Here is a 12,900-nt window from a genome sequence, read left to right on the forward strand (position 1 = left end):
ATGCAACAGCCGGATCCTGAAAGCGAGGTGTGTTGGCGTCATCTAAGCCTCGTCTGCGTCGTGGTCTTGCAGTTGGCCGCTCTGTTCCCTGTTCATGCGGGCCTCGATCTCCTTCAGCTGGCTCTCGCGGGCCAGGAGTTCCTGCCGCTTCTCGTTGATCTCGCGCTGGACCTTGACTTCGATCTCGCGCAACTTCTCCTCTTCGCGTCGCAGTTGCTCCTCCTTCAAGCGCACTGACTGGCTGGCAAGATCCTCGGGGTTCATCGACGAGTCACTGTGGGATGTTAGTACTGATATTGTAGTAGAGCGGGGACAAAACTTACGCAGCAGCACCACCTTCGACACTCTTACTAAGCTTCTCGGTACGGTAGTTCTCGTATAGGAAGTCATGCGTAATCTCCTTGAGATCGGCAAGATGGCTGTGGAGGAGGGCGCTTCGCACGGCCAGGAAGTCGGAGTGGCGGGGGTTGTCGACCTCGACGATACCCCAGGGGTATTGGCGTGCCCGTACCCGTCGGCCGTTGATCTCAACAATGTCCTCGGATCCAACGATAGCGAAGGGCATCAGGCCGCGGAGCTCGGCGTTCTCCTCGACGGTGTCCTCGTCGTCCTCCTCGATGTCGTAGGGGAAGTTGTACACGGGGATGCGGTAGTGCTCAATGTCCTCCATGACCAGCTTCTTCGACTCGGCGAGCTCGGCGGGTGTGAGGGAGTCAGCCTTTCCGATGACGGGGATGACGTTGCAGCGGGGTGAGAGGCGCTTCATAAGCTCAATGTCGAGTTCACGGAGACTGTGGTGTGTTAGCTGGAGCTGGCAGAGGGGCTCGGCATACATACCCGTGACCGGTGGGTGTGATGAAGTAGAGCAGGACATGTACACGGTCGTCGCGGAATCGGGGGTTACGCTTAATACGCGATTCCTCTGCGAGAATGCCGTCGTACTGTCGCTCGAGGTAGCCGACGATCTCTGAGAAGCTGCGGAGGGTAAGCGTGGGCTGTGGTACGTCCTGGAAGATGCCTACCTGGCCTCGTTGTCGATCTGGTCTCCGAATCCGGGTGTGTCAACAATGGTGAGCGAGATGCGGGTGCCCTCCTCGTCGAGTTCTAATGTGTGTTAGCAGCCGCACGCGATGGTGATAGCCATTGACCCTTATCGGGGCGACGTACCGACTGTGATGGGCTTGATCTTGACGCCCTCCTCGACGTGTGCCGTTGTTGGGTCGTCGACCTCCTTGTGTCCGAGCACCTGCTTGCCGCAGAGGGTGTTGACAAAGGTCGTCCGGCCAGTACCAGAGGCACCACAGACCATCAGACAGAACTGGATACCCTTCTTGACATTCTTCTTTCTGCGCGTCTTGTTAAGCGCCTGAGACATTGTTAGCGGGTGAGGTCAATGGCAGGTGGTGTGGTGGTGGGTAGGGCGGCATCGTGGCCTGAGGGAGACGTGGTGTTGGGGAGCGTCGTACCGAAGACATGATGAACTCGGGGGCGGTGAATGTGATGGGTGTGGTGGATGGGCGGCGTGCACACGCAATGGAGACAATCTAGCGATGAGGCGAGACTGCTTGGGGGTGAGACGGGGGCGTATGTCTGAGGTGTGGTGTTGGAGCGGTGTCGTCGTGGAAATTTGGGGACGTTGGCAGCTACTCCCTGCGCGATGCAAAGGGGCTCGCTAGCGGGAAACACCCCGGTCGCAGTCTCCTTCTTGGCGCGACCACCTGGCGCGTCTGATTTCGGCAAGATGTACAACACGAGTGATTGCAATTGATATTGATCACGAATTGTATTGCAAGTGTGTCTAGTTGGCAAGCGGAACGCGTTGATGCTTTTCAAATGACTGCGCGCTGTTCTGCTTGATAGCAGTACTCAGCGGGGTACTTTATCAGGGTCTCTCGAAGCTTAACATCACAACTTGAAAGGGTAAATTGGAAAATCCCGTCTCTCACGTGCGGCTCTGCGCGGGAGGTGGTAGTAATTCTCCGGTTACATCAATGGGACTGATGGTGCCCAAAGGCATCGTTGCTCATCCATCAGGTCCTCAAGTCGCGCTTGCTCCAAGCGGCTAGCGCCGGGAGAGCTCAGGTGGATCCCGAGGGCGTGACCGAGCTCTTGGAGGAGCCGTGGACCCTCGATATCGCTATCGACCAAACCTCTCGTCGCTATTCACTCTCGCCTGTCTAAGTCGCTGCTGAGAAAATGGGTCTAGCATACTCTTGGACTCTGCGATAACGCTTTCGGCGCCGTTTGCTGGCCACTTTACGTTCGAAGTATCTCAGCACAGCGCTCCACCCACCTCCGCACTGCACTCAAGACGCCCCACTTGAGCAGTTGAAACGACCTCCCGTACAAACATCTCCTCTATTCGCTGCACCCAGCATGAACACCCGGCCCATTCTAGACTCGGATGCCGGACCCTTTGTGCTCTCGGCATCCTTCAACGCCGACTGTTCGCACTTCTCGGTAGCCATGGAGAACGGATTTCGCGGTATGACGCGCGCATGCACCTTGAAGGCCCTTGCTAACACCTCCAGTATTCTCGTCTTCAACATGCGAAGAGAAGATTTCCAGAGGTAGCTCCCTATCTTAAACACCGACCACATCCCACTAACACATTTGCAGAAGTCGGCGGCGGCATCGGCTGCGCAGAGATGCTCGGCAACAAGAGTTACATCGCCCTGGTCGGAGGAGGGAAGCAGCCCAAGTACCCCCAGAACAAGGTACCTCCTGAGGAACCCGACTGGAGCGTCAACGACACTGACATCATCTACGAGGTCCAAATCTGGAACGACAAAACCGAGCGCTTCACCACGTCGACCGAGTTCAAGACGCCCGTCCAGCGCGTGCGCCTGTCGCAGTCACACATGATCGTGGCGCTGCTCAACTCGATATGCATATACAAGATGAAGGTGCCGCCAGTCAAGTCGGCGGAGTACGAAACAGTCAATAACCCGTTTGGGCTGTGTGAGCTGGGCACGAGTATTGTCGCATTCCCGGGAAGGGTGGCGGGTCAGGTCAAGATATATGATCTCAACACGGGCAATGTGAGTATCATACCCGCTCACGAAAACCCGCTGCGCGCAATCGGCATAAGCAGGAACGGCGACCTCATCGCAACAGCCAGCGAGAAGGGCACTGTCATCCGGCTATGGTCCTTCCCCTCCTGCACGAAACTAGCAGAGCTCCGCCGTGGCGTCGACCCCGCTGCCGTCTTCTCTCTCGCCTTCTCCCCCGACGGCTCGACCCTCGCCGTGACATCCGATAAATCCAGCCTCCACATCTACGACCTCGTAACCGCAACAAGTGCCTCACAAGCCGATCCGTCACAGCACAAGTATGGTATCTTGTCCAAGATCCCTGGTCTGCCCCGCGCGTTCTCTGATATATATCCTACGGCTACGGCCAAGTTCGAGATGGGCGACGAACCTACCACTTGGGGTCCACACGGTAGGTCCGCTACTCTGAGTGCAGGTATTCCGGGTGTGCCGGGTGGTCGGCCGACCAAGGGCCTCATCGGATGGCTCGACGACGAGACTATCCTTGTGCTCGGCGCTGGGTATGATGCGCGATGGGAGCGGTTCCGCACGGGCCGGGATGATAGTGGGAAGAAGTGTCTTTATCCTGATGGATGGAGGCGCTATATTATTTAGAGGTTTATGTGGCCGATCCCGAGAGACGGAGTTATTGCTAGAGGGTCTTGGTTCTTCTTGACCGTGGATGACATTTATGCACGGATATGGCGTTTCGAGACTTGGATATAACAAGGCGTTGGTTGCATCTCCTTGGACAGGCGTTTAGATACCCAATCTTGTTCTCTTACTATAACCTTCGTCTTGCGATATTTAAGTCGTGTACTAAGACTTATGTTTCGTGATCTAAACCTCATTATCCAATTATTATTTCAAACCTTGCACTGTCAACATCTTTGCGAGTCTTCCACGATGGAGAAAGCAAGAGTCCTCCCCGGGGAACATACATTTGCTAGGCTTCTTTACACACACACACGGGTCATAGATTCACGCAGAAACTAAACCACGTACTTTTTGATAAATTCAGTCGAGTTTGCATTCTTTACTTCTCTCTGTCTCTCTCTCTTGTTGCTTCTATACAATCTTCTCCTCCATACAGCCGCTAACTATAAACATGTTGGCCTGTTATTTAATTCGCGCTGATGTCCACCCCTCTCAATTTCTCGATTTCATGAGGGACAACCCCCCACAAGACACCGCTCCCATGCCGAAAAACACCCATCGCTCAGCTTGAGCGCTAGAAGCTGGAAAAGTCAAAACACAGGCTGGGTACATAGAATACATGACAAGAAGGGCTAGGAAAGAAGGGTAAGTTGTAAGTGTGAAGGTAAAACAGCACAATGGCTTCAAAAGAGTAAAACGAACAAAAGATTTAGAATTACTCTGATTGATGTAGAAGCGAACTGAGAAACAAAAGACAAAAACGGGAAACTTTGGGTATCGTGCAGAAAGGTATGGTAGCCACAGTTATAACACCCATGTGCGCAACTTTCTGTGTTGCACGGTGTCAAATATCCAATCAGCCCTAGAAACACCCACATAAATTCCCCTTATCCAGCTCCGCGTTGGCTGTCGAAGCGGACATCCTTCGGTAGATGTAGCTGTGCACATGGAAGTGTAGAGGAGTTAGAAAGTTGACGAGGCAAGGAAACATTCGTGGCAGGGTCATAAAGAAGGGTTTCGAGAGAACCAGTCTCTCCGCGCCCTTTCTCTTCTTCTTCTCTTATAACAAGATGAGATAGTTGCTGGGCGCGATACCCGTCTCGCCATTTGGTTTCTTGGCCTGCCACCACCGTCCGCTGACGTCCGAGACTTCGAGGATGTCGTGTTTTTGGAAGCTGATCTCATTCGCGTCATCCGGGTTGGCTTCGTAGCTGTAGATGGCCTTGGCGCGGTACGGGTACTCGATAGAAGCTTCTTGCTGGTTGTTTGCGTCGTCGTTTGTGGGTGTCGACACGTTGTTGTTCATGCCGCCGAACTGGGGGGCTGAGCTGTTGCGGCCGTTTGCGCCGACGGGACCGCCGGGGTAGCCGGAGACGGGCGACGAGGTTTCGAAACCGTTTAGTTGGGCGGATGTGTACATTTGCGGCGGGATGTTGGCGGTTTGGGTTTCGGGCCGGTTGGTGTAACCGTTGGAGATGGGGCGGGAGGAGCGCGAGCCGGGGTGCTCCTTGTGCAGGGCGTAGGAGTCGACGAAGGCGCGGTGGCTGGCTTGTGGTTGCGAGCCGTAGTAGAAGATCCAGACGATCTGGGCATGTTAGTTGGGACTGGTGCGTGGTGTGCTGGCGTGACTTACGGCGATCATGGAGAGGAGGATGTAGCCGGCAGCCGCGGCTTCAAAGGGAGCGACGGGCGAGTAGACGAGCGAGTTGACGGATGAGGTGGTGAAGACCAGGCCCGCGGCAAGGAAGCCCACGATCTGCTGGAATTAGCAAGTGCGTTCTCGTGGTATGCCGTGACGGCTACTTACTGCGACATGGTACGTCCTCTCCGCATCCGAGGCGACTGTAACGGTGACGCCCGCAATGCAGAAGAACATGAAGACGAGCGTCCACCAGGCGAAGTTGGGGAAGCCGCCGTGGATGGCTGATATTATGGAGCTGACAAAGGCGATGACCCAGGCGAGCTGTATACTACGTTAGCGACCAAATCCCGCGACTGCCGCGTACTCCGGGCTACTCACAATGCCAATCGATATCGTGGCGAGCGCAAAGGGATCCCCAATGATGCGGCTCATGCTGAAGCCCTGGGACCTCTGGCTGTAGCCTCCGTTTTCCATTTTGCGTAGTGAAGGAGAGCCGCCCAGCGAGCCGTAAGCGGGCATGTGTTGGTGGAAGCGGCGGGGAAAGGGGCGATTAAGCTATGCTGTCGCGGGCGCAGGAAGAGCAGGAAGAGCGGGAAAGAGCGTGGGTGCCAGATGCGGTATTATGGGTGAATGTCGAGAGTCAAAGAGAGTGAGTGATGTTGGTGGGTGTGGGCGGTTGGGCCAGTATATCGGCGCGTTGGTGGAGTTGTGCAGGGCAGCGAACGGTGCACAGGGCGCAAGCAGCGGGAGGCGGGCGTCCAGTGACCAGCAGTGTTGGTGGGCGCGCAAGGCTTCTGCGACTCTGGCGGCTGCGTGAAGGTCGATTATGGCTTTGGGGTGGGTGTCGAGGGAGGGTTACGGGCGAGGGCGGGAGCAGAGCGAGAGATGCGACGGTTTCACCTTGGGTTCCCAGTAGTTCTCGATTGGCCGCGCCGGCTGGAATGGCTAAGGGTTGTTCGGGGATTGCAGCGCTGCGGGTCCCACTTGTGCAGAGATTAAAATGGCACCGCGCCCGTCAGCCAAAGGCCTGGACAGCTGCACGCGCGTTTAGTGCATTAGTGCCTTTGGTGGCCGTCGAGCCGCCGTACACAGACAAGTCTACGTTGTTTTAATGTTAACAGCGTTATGGAGGTATCTCATCCACCTGTTGCTCGACAATGTGTTCGACAATGTCAAGCTGTTCGCGGCCATTCACTCATTCACCATCCACTCTTCAATACGCCAAGCCAAGACGTGGCGCAGCTAGTACTACCTAGGTACGTCGCTCAAAGGGATCCCAATACATGGCGACGCCTCATCATGCATCCTCGACTCGTCACTCAAGAACACCCCGAGAACCCTTCCACACACAGGACATCCCCGTCCGAAATGTGGTACTTTGATTAAATCGACAATCTACACCGCTGCTGTCATACACAACTGGTCTGACAGCTGCAATTCCACTGCACAAGTCTGGCTAATCTCATGTGCACCCTGCGTCGCCCTCAAGGCATGCCATCCACGTTTCCCCATGGCCTGTCTTGATTACCCATGGTAGCCGACACGTGCGCCGCGTCCATTTGCGGCTGAAGCTGTGTCTAGGCGCAGTAGTTCCCAGGCGAGCCAGGAAATTGACGTCCGGACCAATGTCGGCGCCATTACGCTTCGGGGCCCTGGGCCAGGTCACCAAGCTGACACGAGACGGTCATGAAACGCCGTGCTACGGCACCGAACCCTCCGCAGCCCTACAAAGTTGCTGAGACCCTCACTTGACCTCACTTTACATCATTCAGCAAGAAAAAGCTGGCGCTTACAAACTCTTTTCGTGTTTGAACTATCTGCGACTGCTACCTGTGACATGGCAAAGCGTTTCCGGTCAGGGTGCAAAGGTCAATTGACGTTACTGTACTACTGTATGCATCAATTTCCCCATGGCCGTCGTCATGATCGGGAAGTTTGTTTTGCAATATGTCACTTTCGGATGCTTGCTTGATCCGAGGCAACGCGTCGCTTTTGTAACATGCGCGACTCTGGATCGCTGCAACGATGGTGACACCGCTCCACATGCTCGCTGCTGATCTGGTCCACATGCCCCGCCCAGACTGCTGAGCCTCTATCAGATGTGCAAAACTAGAATGACGGTCGCGGGTACCGGCTGTGGCTGTGACGAGCGCGCCCAAGCTACACGTGAAGCACCTGGCATCTGTCAGCCACGCCTTGAAACCGTCTGACGTCGGTATTTGCGCAACGCATAAAGTCCACGTACCGTCAACACAACGTGGTTGAGAAAATAGTAATGGACGTACGGTGTCTCAGCAGGCGATTGGTGCTTCTGCGCGGAGACTGATGGCACCGAGCGTGGCATTCTTGGTTCGGTGAACTGTTGCGTGATGCTGACAGTTCTCACAGCTCGTCCTCATCAGATTCACTCTCCTCGCCCTCTTCTTCTTCGCGTGCCACGCCTTTTTCCTCCTCGGCAGGCCTTCTCCTATATTCCTCCCGCACAAGCGTTCTCAGGGCCTTCCTAAGCCTCTCGTCGTAGTCGACCCAGCATCTTCCTGCGCCGAGGAGCATGACCTGCTGATACCGCTGATTCAGCAAGCCGTTCCTTTTCCGCAGCTCGGATATCTTGAGTGCTTGTTGTAGTTGGCGTTCTTCTGCTTCAGCAATGCGCGGTCGCAACACGGCTAGCTTGGCGAAGCCATCGGTGGTGGGTATCTGCTGGTCTTCGAGGGCTTGGAGCTGTGACGCACTTGTCGCGAAGCTTGTTGCACGTTCGGTCACCAACACAGCTTTCTGGGCGTTGTCAAGTGGGGGACCGTCATCGCTGTCGTCGTGTTGTGTCTTGAGGACGTCTTTGTGCTTGCTCACTGGTGACGTTAGCCTTGGAAAATGAAGGAGATAAGGGCTGCGTACGTAAGTTGTTGGCCTCATCAAGTAGCGCAGTCTTGCCGGCCAGCTGCTGCAGTGACTGCTCGATCCTGTGTATGCGATCCGGGATGGTCTTTTGCTTGTCCTTGGTGTTGTCCTGCGGGCCGCCGAGGATATACTCCAGGCGATCCAACCGCGATTCCAGCAGTGAGAATGTGAACAGAACCGCCTCCTCGTACTCGTCCATGGTGGTGCTGGATTCGATGTTTATGTTCGCCCAGACGTGTCAACGCGGGCGCGTACCTCGAGCGGAGCGGATGTTAATTTTAGCGGCCGCTGATAAGCCCCCGGGTTATGGGGCCTCGAGACCAGACGTCAGCGGAGCACTCCCACCCTCGCTTTTCACTGCCAGCTTGAGCTCCCATAGCTCTGTCATCACATTCGCTAGCCTGTGCTCGTCGTCGCAATATAGATAGCACCACCGCCAACCCGCAACGGATGAACGCGCAATAACACGAACCGCGCATTTCGCACCCCAGAGCATGGCTTCTTACTCCGCCATCGGCCCCGAGCCAGCAGACGCAGACCCCATGACCTCGAGCACCGGGTCGCTGAGAGGGCGACGGTACGATAGCCTCGTATATCTCTTATCGGACGAAAGCTGACCCAAGTAGGAGAGGCAGAGGGAAGCAAGACGTCGGATTCAAGGGCCAGGCGACATGGATATCCAGTGTCATCAACCTAGCCAACACCAGTACGCCCATGCCAGCTACCCCACACGACACCATGCTGACCGTCTACAGTCCTCGGTGCCGGCCTCCTCGCCATGCCCTCCGCGCTCTCCAAAATGGGCATCTTCCTCGGCATCTTCGTTATCGCATGGGCTGGCACAACCGCAGGCTTTGGCCTCTACCTCCAGACACGATGCGCGCGCTACATTGATCGCGGGCATGTATCCTTTGCGACGTTGTCTCAGATGACATACCCGAATCTGTCTATCATCTTCGACGCCGCTATCGCGGTCAAGTGCTTCGGCGTCGCCGTCAGCTATCTGATCATCATCGGAGATCTGATGCCGGGTGTGGTTCGAGGATTTGCGCCAGGCGCTGGAGACATTACCTTTCTGGTTGACAGGCAATTCTGGATCACGGCATTCATGTAGGTGCTGGTTATGAAGTTCGGAGTGGTGTGTACTAACCAATCCAGGCTCATCGTCATTCCGCTGTCCTTCCTGCGCCGTCTAGACTCGCTCAAGTACACCAGTGTAATCGCCCTCTTCTCCATCGCCTACCTCGTCATACTCGTCGTAGCCCACTTCCTCAAAGGCGACACGATAGCCGACCGCGGCAACGTCCGCGTCTTTGAATGGGCGGGCCCCGTCTCTGCACTCGCCGCCTTCCCCGTCATCGTCTTCGCCTACACATGCCACCAGAACATGTTCTCGATCCTGAACGAGATAGCCGACAACTCTCACTTCCAAACAACCACCGTCATCTTCGCTTCCATCGGAGGCGCATGCGGCCTGTACATCCTCACCGGCATCACAGGCTACCTATCCTACGGCGACAACATCCACGGCAACATCGTATCCATGTACCCCACCGCCGCCGCCAGCACCATCGGCCGCCTCGCCATCGTCATCCTCGTCATGTTCTCCTACCCCCTCCAAATCCACCCCTGCCGCGCCAGCATCGACGCATGTCTAAAGTGGCGCCCCGGCGGCCGCAAACAAAGCGAAAGCAGTCCCTCACGAAACACACTCATGAACAACACGCCCAAGCCCGGCGCGCCCAAGAGCAGCGAGATGAGCGACCTGAAATTCGCAGTCATCTCCACCGTCCTCATCATCCTCTCCTTCATCACCGCCATGACCGTTTCCAGTCTGGAGAAAGTACTGGCTTATGTCGGCAGCACGGGTTCCACGACGATTTCCTTCATTCTACCCGGTTTGTTTTATTACAAGATTTCTGACCCGGAATCTTCGCACCACCAGCGTCTTGTTAAGGATGAAGACGACGAAGATGAGTATCAGAGTGGAGAGGCGGAGGGGTATGTTACGAGCGAGGGACATCTTAATCGTGATTTCAGGAGGGGCCTACTGCGTAATTTGGCGCTTGCTTTGAGCATTTACGGTGTTGTTGTTATGGTTGTTTGTCTCATTACGAATACCTTTTTGGTTGCGGCGCATTGAAGATGTTTCGATCTTGTTGGATTTGGGGAGATGGTGTTGCATTTAGCGGGAGTTGTTTGCTTGGGGGCTTATCTATTAGACTGGATGAACAGGTTGGGATGGGATGGGATGGCCCTGGTGTTGGAGTCAAGTCGATGATGGTGTCGACGGTTTTGTTGTATTCGCACGGGTTGTACAGGTATATGTGTAGCCTTGCAGTAGTTTTGAGCGAAATAGTAATCGTACCGCTCTTTTCCAAGACGTGTTCTCCTCACGACCTGTTGTTGTGTTGATCGAGAGTTGAAGTTCACATGTTGATGTTTGTTGTATTGTTGCAAGTTGTACATTTCGGTTGTAGCCGGTCGTGGGCTAAGATAGGGAATACCAATACCGGCCCTCTGCAACGTAAGCTTCCCCATGTCATGCCTTTGCTAATCTTCTAGGGCTGATGTTCTTTTTTCCAAGGGCGAAGATCTGGTTGCTATGTCGTGCACCTTTCCTCCGCTCACTTGATCCTGAAAACCGCCTCGATTGGGTCCTTCATACGGTATGTTTTTACGCCATCGAAAAATCTTGATGTGCCCATAAATCACATAAGCTTTCTCGATTCGCCCTCTCCACGCGTCTTGCTCTCCCCTCGCACCCACCCAATCCACGCACGCTACACGCGCACCTTCGCACCTAAGTAGCAGAAGCAGTCTCCTTCGTCCCCCCCTCCATATTCTCCACCACAACCCCCGGCTTCCCTCCTGCTTCCCCTACCCCATTAATCAAACTCTTACTCGCACTCCCACTCTTCACCACCATCCCCGCAATCTTACCCACCCTATACTGCGGCTCCAGAATCCCCACCATGGACAGCAACCGCCACGCGGTATCTGAGGGCTGAGCCCCTACACCGACCCAGTACCGCGCGCGCGACAGGTCCAGTTTGATGTCTTTCCAGGGCCGGCCGTGGGTGTCGCCGGGTCGGGGGGGCTGTGGTTTCGGGTCGTAGGTGCCGAGGACTTCTAGGGGGCGGGAGTTGCGCGCTGTGCTGTTGGTGGGTGTGTTAGCGGGTGGGATTGGGGGTTGGGTGAATTGGATCGGAGTGGTCTTTGGGAAGGGGCGGCGGAGTAGGTATGTAGGTATGTGCAGGTTGCAGTATTTGCGGACTCCCGAGATGGGGATTGCTGGCTGGAATTGGGAGACGTACCGGGCGTGTGCGACGACGATGTTGTAGAAGGGGGAGTGCTTCTTGCCGAAGCGGGCGAGTCGGATTCTTAAGACCATGATGGGGTGTTGTGCGGAGAGGTGGTGCTGTTGCGACGACTGCGCGAGCGGAGCGGGCGGTTGGTTGGTGGTTTGGGTATATCTTTTTGCTCCGAGGATCTGCCGAGATGCGTGGGCACGTGCGAGGTGGTATACTTTGACTTGGAGAATAGACTGTGGAGAACACTGTTTTTGGTAGACAGATAGCATGTATTCCCCGGGCTGGTCTTTAGTTCCAGTAGAGATTCAAGTTGAAGAAGTTGTGGTGGTGTGCAACTGCTGTTGCGCTCATCATCATCCTTGAGCAGTGATGTAATGGCAACACCATGTTGTTCACGACTATATCTTGTGACTAACGTTTCCCGCTTCAACAATACGCACTATCTGTGAACTGGACACTTTACGATGGCTCTTCGAGTAAGTGGACTTCCATGACTCTTGACTTGATGATGACTACTAATCTCATTTCGCAGACTCTCTCCGCCAAAAGCGCAGCTGCGCTTGACCAAGAACTCATGTCCTCAGGCGCATTCTCCATTGACCAGTTGATGGAGCTCGCTGGTCTTTCTGTTTCACAAGCAGGTACATTGGCACTCCATCGAATCCACTCCGTCAAGCTAACGATTCAGTCTTCAAATTACAACCCCTCAGCAAAGGCAAGCGCATCCTCGTAGCATGTGGCCCTGGTAACAACGGCGGCGATGGACTAGTCGCAGCCCGTCATCTCTTTCACTACGGCTACCAACCTACGATCTACTACCCAAAGCAGAGCAAGAACGAGCTCTATCAGGTGTGTAACTGCACTACCAAGGACTCACACAAGCTTACGCTTCATAGCGCCTCAAGAAACAACTCGAAGACCTCAAAGTGCCATTCACAGAAGACTTCACATCCGCACTCAAACAAACCGACCACATCGTCGACGCAATCTTCGGCTTCAGTTTCTCCGGCGAAGTGCGCGAGCCATTCCCCAAAGTCATCGAGGCTCTAGCATCGACTTCTGTCCCTGTTCTCGCCGTCGACGCGCCTTCATCATGGGATATCGAGAACGGGCCTCAGGATTCTGGACCTGGCAAGGGCTTCATGCCACCAGCTCTCATCAGCTTGACTGCACCGAAGCCGCTGGTTAAGAAGTTCACTGGGAGGCGTTTCCTTGGTGGTAGGTTCTTGAGCCCGGAGATGGCGGATAAGTATAATCTTGATGTTCCGAAGTATGAGGGCTTGGATCAGGTGGTTGAGGTGCCGGTTGAGAGTGAGAAGCTGTAAATAGCACCCATGAACGCTTGTAGAATAGCTTT

General features: G+C 55.1%; 6 protein-coding genes across 6 annotated transcripts; 3 read left to right on the forward strand and 3 right to left on the reverse strand.

Annotated features, from left to right (window-relative positions):
* Positions 1-42: 42 nt before the first annotated feature.
* On the reverse strand, positions 43-1,375 carry J4E92_004269 (uncharacterized protein; the record flags this gene model as incomplete). Its single annotated transcript, XM_051495659.1, has 5 exons — positions 43-274; positions 324-791; positions 838-975; positions 1,023-1,104; positions 1,168-1,375. 5 exons carry the CDS (start codon positions 1,373-1,375, stop codon positions 43-45), a joined length of 1,128 nt encoding a protein of 375 aa, XP_051354678.1.
* Positions 1,376-2,376: 1,001 nt separating this feature from the next.
* Positions 2,377-3,647, forward strand: J4E92_004270 (uncharacterized protein; the record flags this gene model as incomplete). The annotated part of the gene is made up of 3 exons (XM_051495660.1): positions 2,377-2,485; positions 2,532-2,570; positions 2,620-3,647. 3 exons carry the CDS (start codon positions 2,377-2,379, stop codon positions 3,645-3,647), a joined length of 1,176 nt encoding a protein of 391 aa, XP_051354679.1.
* Positions 3,648-4,749: 1,102 nt separating this feature from the next.
* Positions 4,750-5,331, reverse strand: SHO1 (Transmembrane osmosensor; the record flags this gene model as incomplete). The annotated part of the gene is made up of 2 exons (XM_051495661.1): positions 4,750-5,274; positions 5,323-5,331. 2 exons carry the CDS (start codon positions 5,329-5,331, stop codon positions 4,750-4,752), a joined length of 534 nt encoding a protein of 177 aa, XP_051354680.1.
* Positions 5,332-7,713: 2,382 nt separating this feature from the next.
* On the reverse strand, positions 7,714-8,428 carry J4E92_004272 (uncharacterized protein; the record flags this gene model as incomplete). The annotated part of the gene is made up of 2 exons (XM_051495662.1): positions 7,714-8,194; positions 8,421-8,428. The coding sequence occupies 2 exons, from the start codon at positions 8,426-8,428 to the stop codon at positions 7,714-7,716; spliced, it is 489 nt and encodes a 162-aa protein (XP_051354681.1).
* A 924-nt stretch (positions 8,429-9,352) lies between these two features.
* Positions 9,353-10,372, forward strand: J4E92_004273 (uncharacterized protein; the record flags this gene model as incomplete). Its single annotated transcript, XM_051495663.1, has 2 exons — positions 9,353-9,357; positions 9,388-10,372. The coding sequence occupies 2 exons, from the start codon at positions 9,353-9,355 to the stop codon at positions 10,370-10,372; spliced, it is 990 nt and encodes a 329-aa protein (XP_051354682.1).
* Positions 10,373-12,117: 1,745 nt separating this feature from the next.
* Positions 12,118-12,868, forward strand: J4E92_004274 (uncharacterized protein; the record flags this gene model as incomplete). Its single annotated transcript, XM_051495664.1, has 3 exons — positions 12,118-12,184; positions 12,232-12,392; positions 12,440-12,868. 3 exons carry the CDS (start codon positions 12,118-12,120, stop codon positions 12,866-12,868), a joined length of 657 nt encoding a protein of 218 aa, XP_051354683.1.
* Between the last annotated feature and the right edge of the window lie 32 nt (positions 12,869-12,900).

The sequence above is a fragment of the Alternaria infectoria genome, assembly GCF_024043175.1.
Source record: "Alternaria infectoria strain BMP 0036 chromosome Unknown scaffold_5, whole genome shotgun sequence".
Lineage (NCBI taxonomy): Eukaryota > Fungi > Ascomycota > Dothideomycetes > Pleosporales > Pleosporaceae > Alternaria > Alternaria infectoria.